This window comes from Plasmodium coatneyi, chromosome 8, assembly GCF_001680005.1.
Source record: "Plasmodium coatneyi strain Hackeri chromosome 8, complete sequence".
NCBI lineage: Eukaryota > Apicomplexa > Aconoidasida > Haemosporida > Plasmodiidae > Plasmodium > Plasmodium coatneyi.
In genome coordinates, this window is record NC_033563.1 from 1,074,975 (window position 1) to 1,092,490 (window position 17,516).

General features: G+C 43.4%; 4 protein-coding genes across 4 annotated transcripts; 2 read left to right on the forward strand and 2 right to left on the reverse strand.

Moving 5' to 3' along the window:
* Positions 1 to 1,146: 1,146 nt before the first annotated feature.
* PCOAH_00021410 (Transporter) lies at positions 1,147 to 9,080 on the forward strand (the record flags this gene model as incomplete). The annotated part of the gene is made up of 3 exons (XM_020058948.1): positions 1,147 to 1,288; positions 1,427 to 1,529; positions 1,691 to 9,080. 3 exons carry the CDS (start codon positions 1,147 to 1,149, stop codon positions 9,078 to 9,080), a joined length of 7,635 nt encoding a protein of 2,544 aa, XP_019914627.1.
* A 438-nt stretch (positions 9,081 to 9,518) lies between these two features.
* PCOAH_00021420 (Uncharacterized protein) lies at positions 9,519 to 10,823 on the reverse strand (the record flags this gene model as incomplete). The annotated part of the gene is made up of 1 exon (XM_020058949.1): positions 9,519 to 10,823. One exon carries the CDS (start codon positions 10,821 to 10,823, stop codon positions 9,519 to 9,521), a length of 1,305 nt encoding a protein of 434 aa, XP_019914518.1.
* A 954-nt stretch (positions 10,824 to 11,777) lies between these two features.
* On the reverse strand, positions 11,778 to 12,671 carry PCOAH_00021430 (Uncharacterized protein; the record flags this gene model as incomplete). The annotated part of the gene is made up of 1 exon (XM_020058950.1): positions 11,778 to 12,671. One exon carries the CDS (start codon positions 12,669 to 12,671, stop codon positions 11,778 to 11,780), a length of 894 nt encoding a protein of 297 aa, XP_019914399.1.
* A 2,951-nt stretch (positions 12,672 to 15,622) lies between these two features.
* On the forward strand, positions 15,623 to 16,687 carry PCOAH_00021440 (Uncharacterized protein; the record flags this gene model as incomplete). The annotated part of the gene is made up of 5 exons (XM_020058951.1): positions 15,623 to 15,651; positions 15,873 to 15,981; positions 16,115 to 16,177; positions 16,318 to 16,457; positions 16,591 to 16,687. The coding sequence occupies 5 exons, from the start codon at positions 15,623 to 15,625 to the stop codon at positions 16,685 to 16,687; spliced, it is 438 nt and encodes a 145-aa protein (XP_019914690.1).
* Positions 16,688 to 17,516: the final 829 nt, after the last annotated feature.

Consider the following 17,516-nt stretch of genomic DNA (forward strand, 5'->3'; position numbering starts at 1 on the left):
ACCGTTCTTTTTTTTTTTTTTTTAATTTGCATGTAGAACGTGAACCCCCCAAAATTGTGCGGAGAACAAAAGGTGGAAAAAAAAAAAAAAAAAAAAAAAAAAGAAGCAACCAATCCTCAGTGGTGTGGTGGCAACGTCCGGAAAATTATTAATAAATATCGTCGTGACAAGAAAATTAGCAGGGGGTAGCTTGCGGTAGCGTAGCATAGGGGTTCTATAGGGGGGCGAAAGGCCCATTTTCCAAGAACCCCGCAGTTCTGTATACCCACCCAGTCGTTCGTTTGCGCCTCTTGTTTACCGCTTTTTTCCCCGGCGCTTCTCTTTTTCCCTTTTTTTTTTTTTTTTTTTTTTCTTTTTAATTGCATGTCGTTTTGCTAATTTTTTTTGGAAAATTAATTAAATTAATTGATCACCCTAATGTGAAAAAAAAAAAATCTTTTAATCCTTTTCTTTGTGACTTTTTTTGTTACTAAAGAGATTGACTCTCCCGTTGCTTATTCGCCATTGATTGATCCCGTGTTTTGTTCATTTTCCGCTTATCCATTCTAGCCCTAGATTATGTTAGGTTAGTTCATCCAACTGTGCGTTAGATTAACTTACTACGTATTATATTATATTGTACTGTATTGTATTATATTAGTTTTTTTTTTTTTAAGTACGAATAGAACCGTTCCTGTTCGAGCTGCTCAAACGATTGCTTGTCAACAGAGTTGGGTAGATATGCAGAAGCACACGTAGCGGTAGATGCGTAGTCAATGCAAACCTTCGCGTGCGAGTTTCCCACCTGTTGTTGAGAAATCATATTGGGACCTTATTTTTTTTTTTGAAACTTCTCCAAGTATTCGCTAAATTTTTACATGTCATTGAAATTTTCCGCTTTGTATGATGATAAATTTGCGACTGTTTTTTTGCATCGATCTCTTTTGCTCAATCTGCATGTAAAATGCACGCATGCAGGAGTGTGTTTCTGCGTAGATCGAGCATGCAGAAATTTGTTTCTGTGTAGATGTGTTCGTGTAGTCATAGGCAAATGAACTTATCGGCACACACGCGTAACTGTCACACCTTGGTAGATGTGTTCCTACTCTCCAATTTTTCAATCCTTTTTAACTCCATTGGAGAATAACGACAGTGCGGCAAATTAGGATGAAGCTCCGTAAGCTATACGGCTTGCTCAAAAAAACGTACTATGAAAAGAGAAAGGATTTTGTTCTTTACTTTTTCTTTTTGTTGATTCCGTTTCTGCTAGTATCGTTTCATTTGTTCCTTAGGAATATCAGCGAAAAGTGTAAGTTACACAAAGGAGCAGCGCGCCGTGGGGTGCCTCACCCTATTTACCATCTAACCCGCTTTATCGTCCCAATACTTTAACGGTCTCAACTACTTCATCGTTTCACCACTTCACCCCTTCACCCTTCCACCGCAGACTCCCTCGAGATTTACAACAACTTTTCCGAAAATGATAAAATAGATTTGAACGACACCATCAGGCAGTATGTCCTGTTTTTGAGCAACGAGCTGTGCTCCAGGTAAGCCACGCGGAAAAAAAGAAATGGCAAACGTATCCAAACGGGGTGCTATGACGGGAGGAAATCACTACACCCAAGCTGCTTCTCCAACCATGCCGTTTCTACTCTTATGCCCTTTTTACCTCATGCCATATCAACCCTCACCCCGCTCCTCCCCGCAGAGAAATCGGCGATAACGTGTACGTGAACCACATCTGCCTGACGCCGGACGATGAGTTGTCTAGGTCCTTCCTCTCCTACGCCAACGAAAATGACCTGAACATATTTAGAGTGTACAAAAGCGAGGAGGAGTGCCTACAGAATTTAAAGTATGCCATTCAACTGAGGGAAAGCGATTTGGCCAACTCGAGGAGGAAGCCTCTTGGGGAGAACCTATCCCCGTTAGTGCACTCTTTTAAGAATAACTTGAAACAGGGCAAGTCCATAACTTTGGAGGAGCTGTACAGAGATGTTCACCCAGAGGTAGAGTATGACGTGCTGCTAAAGGTACAGTTAGATGAGGAAACCCTGAGGGAGGTCAGGAAAACACACCTATACAAGTCCTTCATTAGGGACATAAAAAATTTGAAAGACGAAAGTAGTCACAATGCCTTTTTCAAGGATGATAGGAATAAATTGTTTTTTTTTAATTTCGTGAAAAATAACTTGATTGAGACAAACAAAGCGTGTGGTTTACTTGGTATTGAAAATGTAAGTCACCTGGGGGAACAGAACCGCCTGCGTTTTTCCTACATTTTCGGGAAAAAGCCCAGCGGGCACACCGACAAGGGGACCAACGAGGCGAACAACACGAATCATACCAGTATAGAAAAGGAAATTAACCATAACGAGGTGGCTAAACCCACTAACCAAATGAACCATGTGGTCAGTCTGCAAAATGAGAAAGACGTTGTTACAAATGTGAGTTACAAAATCCGAGTAGGGGACTACGCCTTGCTAACATCTAGCGAGAATTATTTTTTTAACGACATAAATATAAATCTGAAGCAGAATTTTGTGAACTTTAACACGGTAGATGATTTGTCACTAAACGTGTACTTCAACGAATGGTACTACAGCAGCTTCTTCATTGTGTTGGAGTACCACTTTAACTTGTTTATGCTGAAGTATAATGCGCGGTTGGGGGGAAACACCTCACCACACACCACCCCAACCACTACAACCACCGCAACCACGGGGGGAGGAGACAGTAGCCCATCCAGTACCTCGCTCCACCTGAACGACTTCTTCCTGCTCCACATGCCCATGAAGAGTATGAAGATAAATGCCTTCGACACGATTGAGAAAAATATTTTCCGCATGGTGATGTTTTTGTGTGTCTGTCTTTTCATTGTAAATATCTGCTTCGATATCAACAAAGAGAGGAAGATCAACATGGAAAACTTCCTCTTCTGCTTGAAGATAAGTAAGTATTACTACTACTTTTCCTGGCTGCTCTTCTACTTCATCGTGTTGTTTTTTTACAACACTCTTTTTACCTACGTCATATATCTATACGTCTACAAAAAAATGGTGAATTTTTTCATTCTATTTTTGTACATGTATATGTTTATAGTGAATAGCTTACTTTTTACCGTCATTTGCATGCACTTTTCCGACAATAATGCGATAAATTACATTGCATCCTTTTTAATATTTTTCTTATTTTCATCCTTCCGTTTGATCATTCATTCTGGGGTTGGAGATGTGTTATCCTTCTTCGTGTTAATAATCCCACATGCATCTTTCTGTTTGGCGTTAGATTTTATTTTTATTTTAGTTAAGAATGATATTCAAATTAGTTACCCCGAGATGTTTATTAAATTTGAGAATATTTGTTTAATGCACCTTTTGCTTTACTCTGTTTTTTCCTTCATCCTTTTGACGTGCATTTTGATCTACATGATACATTACCGGAACCGGCGCCAGGGCAAGCTCTACCTCAGGAGGGGAAGTGCCCACCAAGTCGGGGCAAGTGGACAAATCAGGTGCAGTGAAGGGGACTCCTTCATGCTGGAGTTGACCGAAAGCCACTCCAAGCAGAACAAGCACAACCAACAGAAGCAGCATCACCACCAGCAGAGTGAATCGAGTCAGCCACTCCAACCAATTCAGAAGAAGCTGAAGAGGAGGGCGTCAATCCGCACCGCGAGGGTCACCCAATTCGGGCGACACCACCCCGTGACGCAGGGCGACCGCCCCGCCGACTGTTACCTGGTTATCAAAAATGTGAACAAGACATACGGCAGAAAGCATGTGCTCAAGGACGTTTCCCTCACCCTGCGTAGTAACCGAATATTCGTCCTGCTAGGGGAGAACGGATCGGGCAAGTCCACCCTCATTAACATCATAACGGAAATGATCACAGAAGACGGGGGGGAAATCCACTTCGTCAGGAGGGGTCGAAGCGGCTCTGGCATTACCGGACAGAGACGCAACAGAGATCCTTCCCCCTTGCAAAAACTGATCAGAAGAAGCGCCCATAAAAGAAGTCACGAAATGGAAATCAGCTACTGCAGCCAAAACGTAATCCTCTACGATAACCTCACCTTCTACGAGACCATCGTTATATTCCTCCTCTACTACAATAAGGATGTAGAAAAATATTTGAAGAAAAAAAGGACCCGAAAAATTATGAACGACCTAGACTTAGAACAATATCTAAACCATAAGATTAAAAACCTGATTGATGATGTGAAGAAAAAAATCTCCATCTTCATTTGCTTCCTCGTTAAAAGGGACGTGTACATTTTGGACGAGCCATTCATCGCATTGGACATTAAGACGAAGACGAAGCTTTTTAAGTTTTTTGAGAAAATAAAAAAAAATAACATCATTTTTATTTGTACACATGATATTTACGAGGCCAACAATTTTGCTAACGATATTGCGGTTATTAAAAGTGGGGAAATTATCTTTAACGGGACGAAGAGGCAGTTCCAAAAGCTTATCGATTATAAGTTCGTTTTGAATGTTCGCTTTAGCGATGACGGGGGGGTGCACCAACTCAACAATGGAGACAACCCAAGTGATAACCGCCCCAACGGGGGTAACCTGTTCGACTTCCTGACCGACCCAACTGCGTCGACTTACACCCCAGAGACGATCAAGCAAAATATAATCCACTTTGTAAAAAGCGTGAGAGAAGAAAACAAAACGTGTTTCATCTTTTTCAACTCGAGTCATATATACTGCACATACAAGATAGGCGAAACGGAGTCACTGAAGAAGCTGCTTTACGTGTTAAAACGGTTCAGACATATCCTCACCTACGAACTAAAGACCATAGACATTTACTACACGTATATTTATATTTACACGTATTATGAGAAGAGGAGTCTTTTGAAAAACGTCCAAGATAGAGACCTCCGAAACTTAATCAAGATGGATCCTCTGTTTTATCTTTTTTTCGATAACGTCAGATATTTTAATGAGTTGAATAGGAAGGTAGCCCAAATCGGCATTTTGGATAAACCTCCTGTGGGGGGTGGATCGGCTACCCCTGATTTAGGCTACCTGAGGGATATCCTCGTTAAGGGAAAACGTGACAAAGGTGCAAATGTGACGGAACAGGTGGAAAAACCTAACTACGCTGCGGGTAAGAAAACACCCAATCTGGTTAGCCGCCTGGTTAACTTCCTCTGCACGTACGTCAAACCGACCCTCTTCCTGAAGATAAAGAAGGACCTCTGCAACACCAGCTTCTACTGGTACAAATTTTTGGTGCCAATTTTTCTCCTTTCCTTCGGCTTGCTAATAATAAAGTGTGTTTCCCTCTTTGGCAAAATAGAAAAGGTAGAGTTGGATTATTCTACCATTTCGTCGAACCATTTGAAGACAAGCACACTCAACTACCACATTATTTACACCTCGGAGATGGGTCCTGACGCGGGACAACAAAGCAGCACAGATAGGCAGTCTACCTCCCCACAGATGCATGTCACCTCCAAGTGGGCAAATTACTGGCAGGGAAGAAAGTGGAAAAATAAGAAGTTCAATCCGGTGATGCAGATGAAGAATGCATTCCCTAAACCAAATAAAACCAATAGTGACAACCAAGTCCACTTATCGACAAACTCCTTCAACTACTACAACAGCACGATAAACGCGCTGCTCCAGAAATACTGCATAAACGAGAAGATTAACTACATCGGTGAACAGATAAGTGAAGACAACCTGTATGAACGTGTTAATAATTACCTGGAGAAGAGATCAACTAAGCACAAGGATATTTCTCTGGGTACTTATATATTTCAGATAAATGAGAAGCTAACCCATCATGAGGATATGGATTACAGCACAGATGTGGAAGTCAAGGTGAACCTCTTCTGCAACTACACGTCTATACACTCGTATGCATATTACACCAATTCGGCGTTCAACGTTTTGGCAGAATTTCAGAGCGAAATGCAACAGCAGTCCGGTGGGGCAAAGCGCAACACGGTTGGCAGTTCATCCAAATGGGAGGACGCATACAACACGCCACCACCACCGAAGAACAGAATCGATGTGATTAATGAGCCATTTCCGATAAAGTTCCACGAGTACTTCCTGCGCGACTTCTACATCAACATGTATGTCTTCCTCTCCATCGTCATCTTCTTCTGTGTCTTCTTTGAAAAATTGCGCAACGAAATAGACTACAGAAAAATATTCGAAAATTTCTACGTGCATAAATATGTGCATTATTTACAGATCCTCCTTCTAGAGTATATGTACTATTTAATTTATATCCTCCTGCTCTTTTTCATTCTTTACCTGTTTCAGTACCGTGAGTTTGTTCTTCCATCTTTTTTCCTATTCCTGATGTTGTATGGGTTCAACACGTTCCTGTCCATCTCTCTCTTCTCCTCCCTCTACATGCACAGTTATATCCTCTTTGTATTTGTGAATTTCATCTTCTGTGGAATAATTAGCATTGTCATTTATGTGTTGGTTATCCTCTCCTATGCTTACAACAACCAAGTGCTGATGAATCTGTCTCATATCTTCGTTTGCATTTTTCGTATTCTTGATTCTTTTTCTCTTTCCCATGTGCTCAATATTAGAAGTTTGTGCTTAAATATGAAGAGGCACATGCAGCAGATTGACGATGAGCTAATTAGGGACACCTCCAGAAGCTACTTCAACGAGCAGATACGTCCAGGACACCTATTCGGAAACAATCGAGATAGTTTACACTCACCTGGGGGGGAAGAACCATTCAGTGGATTGGGGTCATCCGAGGCGCTGAAAGGCTTCTGCAGTGATTCCAACTCGTTTTTTAACACCACGGGGGATTTCCTCTTCCTCATCGTCAACTGTGCCCTCTACCTGATGCTGCTCTTTTACAAGCTGTACAACCTGAACCGGCAAACGCGCAACGAAGCGGGCAGCCAGACTGGAACAGAATCTACAAATGAATTGCAAAATGGAGACCAAATTGAGCAGCCAACTAACCTACACAGCAGCAGTACCGACAGTCAATCGAGTGACAGCTCCCAGCAGAAATATGCATTCGCAGTGAGACACTTCTACCTTACCAACAGTGAATACAAGCGGGACGAACGCACAGAGAAGAAGGGCCTCCTCCATCTCCTCTCATTCGCAAGTAGGTTACTTAAATGGCCCCAAAGAACGATCGTCACAGATACGTACAGAAAATTCAACGAAGAAATAACCGACTCGAACAGCAAAGCGATTTTCGCAATTCCTGATGAGAAATGGAAAGGGAAAGAAGCATCAACGGGGGAGGGATCATCCGATGGGGGAAGCAACCACAGGGGTAGCAGCTCAGAGGGTAACAACGAAACCGGGCAGCACCCCCAAGGAGGCCTTCACGAAGACCAAAAGTACATCCTCAAAGACATCAACGTTAAAATGAAGCCCTACAAGATATACACCTTTTCCTCTATATTTAACAACGACCTGAATGTGCTGTACTTTTTCAAGTTCTTTTTCGCCAATGGGCAAACTACACGTGGCCTCAAGAGTGACCCCTCAGATGGACAGCGAAACGCCACCACGCAAGCAACGCAAGTGACGCAAACTGTGCAGATGACCCAGACGGAAGACGAAAGCGACTACAAAATTGTCCTCATCCCAAACATGACAATATATGAACATGTGAAAATTATTTTGACTTACAAGAATATTTCTCTAAGCAGCGCAGAGCTTATGTATGTTATTAACCTGCTAATGCTGACGGTAAACCTGCGCTGCGACGTACACATAAATTGCAACCAACTCAGTGGGGGAATGAGGAAGAAGGTGGAGCTAATCATTAACCTGCTTCGGGACGATCGAATTATTTTCCTCTACAAGCTAAACGACAACATAGACTTTTGCTCGCAAATTTATATAAACCTTATCTTGAAAAATGTACTGTTGGTGAATGAGCAGGGAGATCGCACAGGGGAGGACAACAATAAGGTAGACTACCTACTCGGGGGAGAGACATCCCAATGGATCACTCCCTATTCTAGACGAAGAAACAGCAATGTGAATGACCAACTTGGACTAGCCTCCACACGAGATAAGGAACAAACGGAGGAGTGCCCCATATCTTCCAACATCCAAAGCGTTAACGAAGGAATAATCAACGCATTCATAAAGGACAATATATTAAAAATAAAGTTTGCCCCGAGAAACTTTGCAATTTACACACATATATACACCGACATTTTCTACTATGACTACCTATACCTTTTTAATCGGAACGAAATTACGTATGAAAACTTTACAGAGAACATGATGAGGAGCTTCCAGGATCACTACTCCTTCCAGGTGAAGCTGAAGGGGATTGACCACGCCAAGATAAATGAATACATAAAGTTTTTTTTCTGTACGAATAAGCGTGCGTGCGTTAGGTTTTGCAAAGTGATGAAAGCACTTGCGGAGCGTGGAAGAAACCGTACCAACAGTCGTATTAGCAATCGTATTAGCAACCGTACCAGCAACCGTAGCAATAACCATAGTAGCGACACGGACGACGCCATCTCCTTCGTCGAGCAAAACGCCAAAAGAAACGCACTCAGCCTGTACAACCTCTTCCGCATTTTCAAAACAGTCAAGATGGGAAAAGACAACCTCCTACCCCACCGCCCCAAAAAAAAAAAAAAAAAAAATAACTTACTCATCCTGTCCAAGTTTCACAAAGTCCTGCTTAACCTTATAATAGACAAGTCCTCCTATGTCAACCTTTACCTGAACAGAAATAAATACATCTCCCTTTTTCTCCTTTTTAAATTTGCCATTTATGAGCTAGCCTACCAGAATATACAACACTTCGTGCAGAGATGTAAGTCAGTGAAGAGGATCTACTCCGAGATGACTATGTCCAATCAGTGCCTCTTCATTTTGAAGATCCCCGACAACAAGCACTTTTTCAAGTTGCTGGGTAGGTTTCAGAAGGAGTGCACCGTAGAGCTATTGCGTTGCTACTTTTTTCTTCGCGTCGATCAAGTGTGTGGCCATTTTGGAGGCGCCACATCCCTCATACGTATGACATTTATTTACACATATTCATATTTTCTCATTTTTGTGTTTCCCCCCACCCGCAGAAATCAACCAACGGATCAAATTCGACGATAAGGAGATACAAGTGCAGCAGGTGGATATCAACAACTTGAATGCGAACGATATTTTCCTCCTCTTGTTTAAGAAGCTCCTGTGAGAGCGACGTCAACTTTGATGCAACCTCACAGTGTTAGCTAATACGAGAGGCAGTGTTCTTCCCGTCCTACGTACCTCTCCATTTTATTTTTTTCTTCCCGCTTACCATGGCGGTAGCTACTTGTTTTAGAGTTTTTTTTTTTTTTTTTTTTTTTCCGTGTCTAACTTCATTTTTGTAAAGAAAAAAAAAAACGAAAAACTAGCATACACGCAGATATGCACATATGCGCGTGGCTCCACTTGTCAAATGTAAATAAAACTTCCATGTAAAACTAACCGCATTGTTTGTGCAATTTGATGATAGAAATAGGGCAAACACACGATGAGTGTGACATTTTCTTCCCAGTCACGCACCCCCTAATCCGACCTAATTTCGCCCCAATTCTGGCACATCCTCCCAATAGTATGATTCACCGTTTCCATCTCCCGCAACATCAAGTCGACTCCCAGTTCGCTCCGTAGCAACCGCCTGTACAGACTCAACACCTCTTCGTTCTGTTCAGTCAGATCAATGCGAAAAAGCTTATCGACGAATGTGGCGGGGTCTTCTTCATAAGGCACTCCCCTGGTGAGAGATTCAACATGGGAACAAAACATGTCCAGCGACTTTTCTTTGTTCAAACTTGCCAGATACTGTTTGCATTTCTTTATTTCTATCCTTTGCAAATAAATATAATTTAGAATTCTCTTCCCCATGTTTTCATTCATACATAGGTTTAGGAACATAGCTATGGATAGCAAAGTCTGACCTACGCTTTGCCCTTCGTCTGCACCTCCCTTTTCATGTGAACACTCTTCCGTCAGTAACCATTCGTACTGCTCCACTTTGGCTTGCAACTGTTCAAACATCCTGTATATGTTTGTCTGCCTAAGGGAGACGTACTTCTTATGATGCATCGTTTCTTCTTCCCTTTCGTAAAGTTTACAATCTGGAGGGATGTAATTGTTTGTTTTTCCCCAATCGTTTTGCTCCTGCCCCACGGAGGTAACGCTGTACCCTTTTATGTGTTCATCCAATTGGCCCTTCCTTCCCAACCGTGGGTCTGATACTCCTAATAAGGTTGTTAGTTCAGCAAAATTTTCACGCAGCTGAGTAAAGCTTAAAAACAGTTCCGTCATATCATCACCAGATGAACAAGCATTTTTACTATTTCTCATGTCAATCTTCCTCCTAATGGTGTGCCTTACCTCCGCAATGGCGTGTCTTATATGGTCGATTCTTTCGAAGACGTCCTTTGCGGCATCCTCCCCTGAGGGCAGTCCCCAAAGATTGTCACCGTCACTTCCGTTCTTGCTTCGCCCCTTCACCATTAACCGTTTTAGTTTTTCCGCCCCCAAAATGGACTGCTCACCGTTAGCGTCTCCCCCTTGAAGGTTAATCTCCTTCCCTGCAAATCTTTTAAACGACATGACCGCGTCCATACCTTTGTACACAACGCCGGAATTGGTCTTTTCATCCCTCCAGTTCTTCACATGATTCTCTCCAACCACTACTACGCATCCTCCATTGTTCTTTTTCCCTTCACATATAAAGGTATCGAACTTTTCTTCATTCGCATACTTGGCAAATTTGTTCTGTTCGTATATCGCTTGCAGTTCTTCGTGCACTTCCCTTTGGTAGGTGCCAATTTCGAGCTCCTTCTTCCTTTCCGCGAGGATCATTTTGGTGGTTACTATATACGTGCGTTTGTGTGGGAGTAACACCCTCCTGGGTTGCATAAATACAAGGGGAAAATCTGAGCAACTGTTTTACCTCCCCGTGGAGATAACCACTGGGGGAAACAAAACGAGCTTCCTTTATCTGCCGTTATGCAGCACTACCGATCTGCGATCATGCGCTGTTCCCCCACTTGGCACGCTCGGAGTTGCCCTCCTAGTTGGGTGGACAAACAACTACCTTGATAAGACGGCACTCAAAATTAAAAAAAAGACGCACATCCATTTTAACCTCTAAAATGATAAATCGTGGGAAATATTTTACGCCCTTCTTTAGAGGAAAAAAAAAAGCATTTTTTTTTTTTTTTTTGGCAACTTCCCCACGCGGTGAACGCAAAACGGTGTGCAGAACTCCGTGGCGAATTTGTTTTCTTCCCCTTCAAGCAAGGCGAATAAGCTATATATATGCCGCTTATGCATTACACCTTTTTTTTGCGTGCTAATTTGGTACCCTGTCATAGCTTGCGCCTGTTTGTTTATTCACTTTTATCAACTGGACAACGAATCGATCTGCCAGTCGGCGGTCAAATTGAAACAAAATAATTTTTTTCCAACTCGGTTTGTGGACAATGTAACTATACGAAGGACGAAAAAAATGGGGCATTACAACTACTTGGTGGGTACAAACGCGGGTTTCCCGGTGAGGGGGAGAAGGCTACTCGTATAAAACAATGTCCAGCGGGGTGGACCTGCTGGTACTTGTGTGTATGCAAAATGGGAAGTGTTGGGAACGCCTAGCCTACACAGGGGCGGCGCGAGCAAACAGTAGGACATGTTGGCTCCACCATTTTAGCTGACCAGGTCAGGTGAATTTTAACCCCGCAAAAAAAAAAAAAAAAAAAAAAAAATATACGTAAAAATAAAAATGCTTTTCCTACGTGGCTGCTACGTGATGTGCCCTCACTTCAGAGGCTCCAGGAAGTTAACTCGAATGGCCCACACCTCGTCCGTGACTTCATCACGTACCACTTCGCACAAATAGTTCACAACGCAGTCCGAACTGGACAGGCAAACAGACCCAATGGGCATATCCATAAAGTCAATCACAGCGACTGAGGAGGACATGGTTAAATTACAAATTTTATCGAACCAAGGATAAAGGTCATTCATGTTTTGGTTGAATAAATTGTCCAGCTGTTCCCTACTGCTAATGTTGTTCATTCCGTGTTTTTGAAAGAGCAGGTCAGCGCTGTGCTTTATGGACTCCATGCAAAATAGACCAACCTGTCCACTTTCGACGGTTAAAACGTTTGTGAAATAATTTTCCAGTGGGAGAAGTTCATTCTTATTGTTATGCAAATTTCCCATCTTCTCATTTTTGCTGTCCGTATTTACAGTGCTATTAAACCTGCCCGTTTGACCACCCCCTGGGTGCCCTTCATTTCGCTCCAATTTTTCCCATTTTAACTTATCCACCTTTTCCACCGTTAAATACTCGTGCATGTATTCCGTGTTATTAAAACATATGAATGAGAGGACCATTTCGTTTCTCACATTATTGTACGAATTATTGTTGTTCCTATTTTCTGCGTCGGTCTCGGTTTCCTGCATGGCTGTCTTCTTCAAACACGCCTGGCTGTTCTCACGAATAGCAAAGGAAGACCATAACCCCGGCTTTGCGTTTTTAAAATAAATCCCATTTAGCTTTTCCCTGGGTAGCAGGTTCTCTTTCCCACTTATGTAGCTATTGCAGTAGTTTGTCATGGTGCAATTTATGTATAGGGGGTCTATTAGTAGCAACTCATTCATCTGGGTGATGAAGCACCCTGCGTCTACCAACTCCGCGTTACCCATTGTTCAATTGCTATTGTTTAGGGTGATGGCGTGGCATGTGGGGGTGCTCCCTTCAGGTGCCGCAACGGATGTATGTAACGGGGTAAAGCCTTCTTCTGGTTTGTGATGCCGCCGAAAAGGTAATAGCCCTGTTGAGGTGGTAAAAGGTTGGTTAGTCCATCAAGGGGTGGTAGCAACTTCCCACGGGATGGTGGCAACTTTGCACAAAATGGTAACAGCTTCGTTACCCCTATTGGGGGGGGAAAAAAAAACACGCCGTGAGGCTTCCCCTTAAAAAAAAAAATGTCCACTTGTTGGGTCTGCTTTATTTTGGTGCAAACAACAATGGCTTGTTAAAATCCTCTTGGCAAATTTAATTCTGCTCGAAGGGAAGGAGGTAACTGGCAAACCGAATGAACGTACGAATAGGATGAAAAAAAAAAGAATGAAAAATGCGCCTCAAGTTTGCGCAAAAATCCCCATTCGAAGGTGCCTCCTTCACTTGCGTGTGGCGCAGAGCAAGTAGCTACTCAACTCCGCAACGAATGTGTGCACATGCGAACGCATGAATATGTACATACATAAGTGCATAAGTGTGTACTTGCGTCTGCACCGGAGTTTAGCGGGACGGAGCGATGAACGGCTCACCTCGTTGAAGTCCTCCACCCGTTGTCCGTCAAGCAGGCCTCTTCCTGCACAGCCCACGGGTTGCTCAACAGGTGAAGTCATTCTGCTGGGCAACTCTGCTGCGCCATTTTCCCTCAGGTGCAACATCTTTATAAGGGGGCCCCCAGCATTGGGGGTTGCATTCCCGCGTTGCAGCTAAACAAAATTGGCGCATTATTGTTTGTCCCTTTAAGCGTACATATACACATGTGCGGAAAAATACTGCTGTGAGGGATACCGCTCAGCGCAGAAACAGACAGGAGGAGGGTGGACAACTGATTGTCTTATGCCAGGCCGTGCAGGAAACCCTTCGAAGTTTTTCCTTCCAAACTTAGGTTTAGCAAAAAGAACACTACAGTGGTGATATGGGGCTACATGGAATGTTCCCCTCCCACCAGATCATTAACAACCGAATGGTGTTCACAAACTGGCAACCCATCGAGGAGGAACCCTCCCGAAGCTGTTCTGTAGTTGATCATTTTTACAACTATTTAAAGAGTAATATCACCCTTTGTGACATGTGTGCACGTTACATCCCCTTTAGGGGCGAAGCGTTTCTTCTATGATCATCCCACATCGATTCTGTTCTGAAAAGAGGGGCCCGAGTCCCATTGAGCCGTCCCTTTCAAACGTACCTCACCTCATATGCTATTTTGGGAATTTTCCCATTAGTTTTAACTCCTTAAGGGGGAAACAATGTTGGTGAGGCTGTCCCACCGGATAGGTGCCTCCCTGACCTATGCGCCTGCCTGTTCAATCCACTCTACATTTGGAAGGGAACAAGCATTTGGGGGATTTCAAAATGGAGGCCTTTTCATAAACAAAACAGAGATGTAAAAAAAAAAAAAAAAAAAAGGGAAATCGAGAAAAACTCCCGTTCTACGTAAAGGACTTTATCCTTGGCCCCTCTACCTCCATATGGCACCATTCACACAGTGACCAATTCTTTCTTTTTGTTTAAAGGTGTTCACTTCCCCAGGGGAAGTATCCACCAAGCTGCAAGGCACGTTTATTGGCCCGCTCGATTATGAAATTTGCTCGTCCCTAATACAATCGTTCTGATGGTGTCGACAACTTCGACCTATGCACACGTTGGAAGAAGCCGTCGAGGGGGGAGGTGACGAATTTACGCCCCCGGTTAGTACGACACCAAGTAGGCTTGCGATGTATGCGTCCTAGCAGCGCGGTGTTCGGGGCGTCTAAGTTGCTGTAAGCTAGGAAAAGTTAAACAAAGGGGGGGTAAACCCCACATTTCCCCTCACCCAACGGGAAGGAGTGACACAAAAGGACCAATTTGGGAGCACAGCTAAGGTGGTGGATGCCGATATGTAACGCGTCTGTTTATACGAGGTGCTACCTCACGAGGGGCTAACAAATTGGGACTATCCCTGTCAGTCACTAAGCTGTTCACGTTTATATTATCCTTTGCCCAATGGAAAGAAGGAATGTCTTACAGTGTGTACAGCCTATGGATGGGTGCCCCCTCATAGGGATGGCGACAAATACGTGACGATGCCTACTCAGAGGCAAGGCGGGGGGGGATAATAAAACTCAGCCCATTACTCTTCTTTAACTTATCCCCGCGGTGAGAGAATGCCATACACAGGAACAGCAAAAATAATCATCCCGGTTAAGCTGCACAAACGTTTGCTTTGTAAAAAAATTCAAAAAATGTCAGCATCTATGTGACATTGGCTTCTTCCCCCCGTTTGCTAATTTTTTTTTTTTTTTTTTTTTTTTTTTCGTACATACGCTGTACGCGCCGAAACGATAAACCTGAAGGGGGCTGGAGTAATCAGTCACGGGATATTTGCACTGCCACGTTCCCATCCATTTTGCTGACCGTAAAAAAATTGCCTTCCTCATGTATCCACGTTCCTACGTCCTCATAGGAGTGACATTCCACAAATTCGTCCCACGTCACTTGAGTGGAAGAGTTTGCGTCGTGCCTGCTAACATTTTTTTGTGCGTTTGAATTGGAAAAAGATTGCTCAAGCGTTTTTTTTCCCCAACGTGTATCCCTCTACATGGGCACATAAGCATATATACACTCACATGTATACATACGTGCATATGCTTACTTATACATGTGTCATTTACTGACTGAGGAGTCATATACCAACCAATCCCCTTCCAGGCATAACATTGCTCACAAGTGACACCCACAAGCACTACTGATATACACGCATTTATATACACCTACATTGTACAAGGGGAGCATGCCATTCTCCTGTTTTTATAATTCCGTTTAAGACCTTTGAATAGAGCAGCCCACCAAGAAAGAACATGAAAAAAAAAGACAAAGGATGAAAAAGAAAATCGATAAAACGGTTACGTAAGGGAGGAGGGGCAGCTGCAAAAAGTGAAGTGCGGGCAGTGCTGTGAGAGGAGCGTGCACAGTCACGCTTATGTAGACTGGAGAGGTGACCCCGTTCGACGTACTTCCATGCAACGGGTGAAGCGGTGTATATTCACATGAGTACCCCTACATATATTTTTTGCACACCTTTTACGCAATTACTTCTTCACCCCTTTTTTTTTCTCTGACTTGCTCAGAAAAAAAACCATATCATGGGATGAAGTCACCATTAACGAGCAAGACAAGGAAAGAGGCTCGAGGATGAAAATCCTTGAGCCGAACACACCCTTCAACTTTATTCTGATGGTACGGCGCGTGGGTCCCATCGTTCGTGAATGGACGTAACTTTGTTGTGCATACTTATGTAGCAATTTTGTGTGCACCATTTGGGCACTTTCCCCTGCACACGTTATGTTAAAACTGCCATTTTTTCATGCAGGATAGCGCTTCGGAAGATGAAGCCTCTAAGATTGGGGACTCAAAGGGACAAAGCGAAGTGCAGGTGAGGGGACTTTTCCCCAGCGTCATGTTCACAGTTGGGAAGTGGACAGCTCGCTGAACGATCGGGGGGGAAAATAACCACGTCACCTTTGCGCTCGTTTTGCCGTCACCTCTTGGCACGCCATTTTTTTTCCCCCCCAGGAGAACAACATCGCAGACGATCTGATCGACAAGCTGAACCAGCTGGTGGAAAAGCAAGAAAACAAAGCCGTTGCCAACATTGACTTCAAGGAAAAGCGCAAGAAGCATTACAACGAGTACAAGATGCTGCAGAAATTGAGGTAGCATTGCCAACGTTTGCTAATATTTGCAACCGTTTGAGAGTATTTGTGGGTAGGCCATCCTGCCCACAACGTTTACACCTTCCTGCTGGTACATTTGCATGCGTGCACTTCCCCGACCTCCTGCACACAGAAAATCCGGAACGTTCGACGAAATCGACGAAGAGTATAAACTTGAAGAACATGATTCGGGTGGGGAACATCCGCACATGCAGGAAATGGAAGAGTAGGCGTGATCAAGTGGTGACACCCCCCAATTACTTAGTCACGCTTTCAAAAAAAAAAAAAAAAAAAATTTCAGCGTGTCACGTGTGCCCCCGCTGAAGAGACGCCAAACATACAGTTGTGTGTAATGTTTTTAATTTTTTTTAAATTACAAAAATTTACCCCTGTCATTTGTGGCAGCTTCTGCCCGTATGGCAATTTTTTTCCCATTTATATTACATCGAAAAAAAGAAAAAAAAAAAAGACTCCCCTGTGTAATTATTTTTTTAAATGTATAAGCCATTACACTGATTATTAAGTACCTGGCATAGACATGTGCAATTTGTTTGGGAAAAACTACGCCCTGAAGGAGTAAACCCTCCCCATGTGTAACACACAACGCTGCTATTTATTCATTCGCATGGTGGGTACATATAGCTAGGTCTCTCTTCCCTGGGGAATTACCAACCCACTTTGCGCAAAGAAAGAAAAGTGGCGGAGGTGTCTTTGTATATCTTCTCTGCGCCGCACCTCTTAGCGTCCTACAACTTTCAACACATTGCCGCATGGTGATGGGGAGTCTTACGGGTTAATCGCTGCACCTCGTCTTGATTAGCGACGTCACTGGTTCGAGGTGGAGGTATTCCCATATATTCACAAAAGGGGGGTGAACAGGGAAGAGGTGTACCCCCCAGGAGGCGAGGCTTTCCCAAGTTGGTAAACCACACCTGTATAAACTGCTTATACAGGGGTTACTGCTGAGAGGCACTGCGGCACTACTTCGTTGAACTTTCCAGATTGTCTCATCGATGGGCACTTGTTAAAAAAAAAAAGTATACATTTCATCAGGAGGGT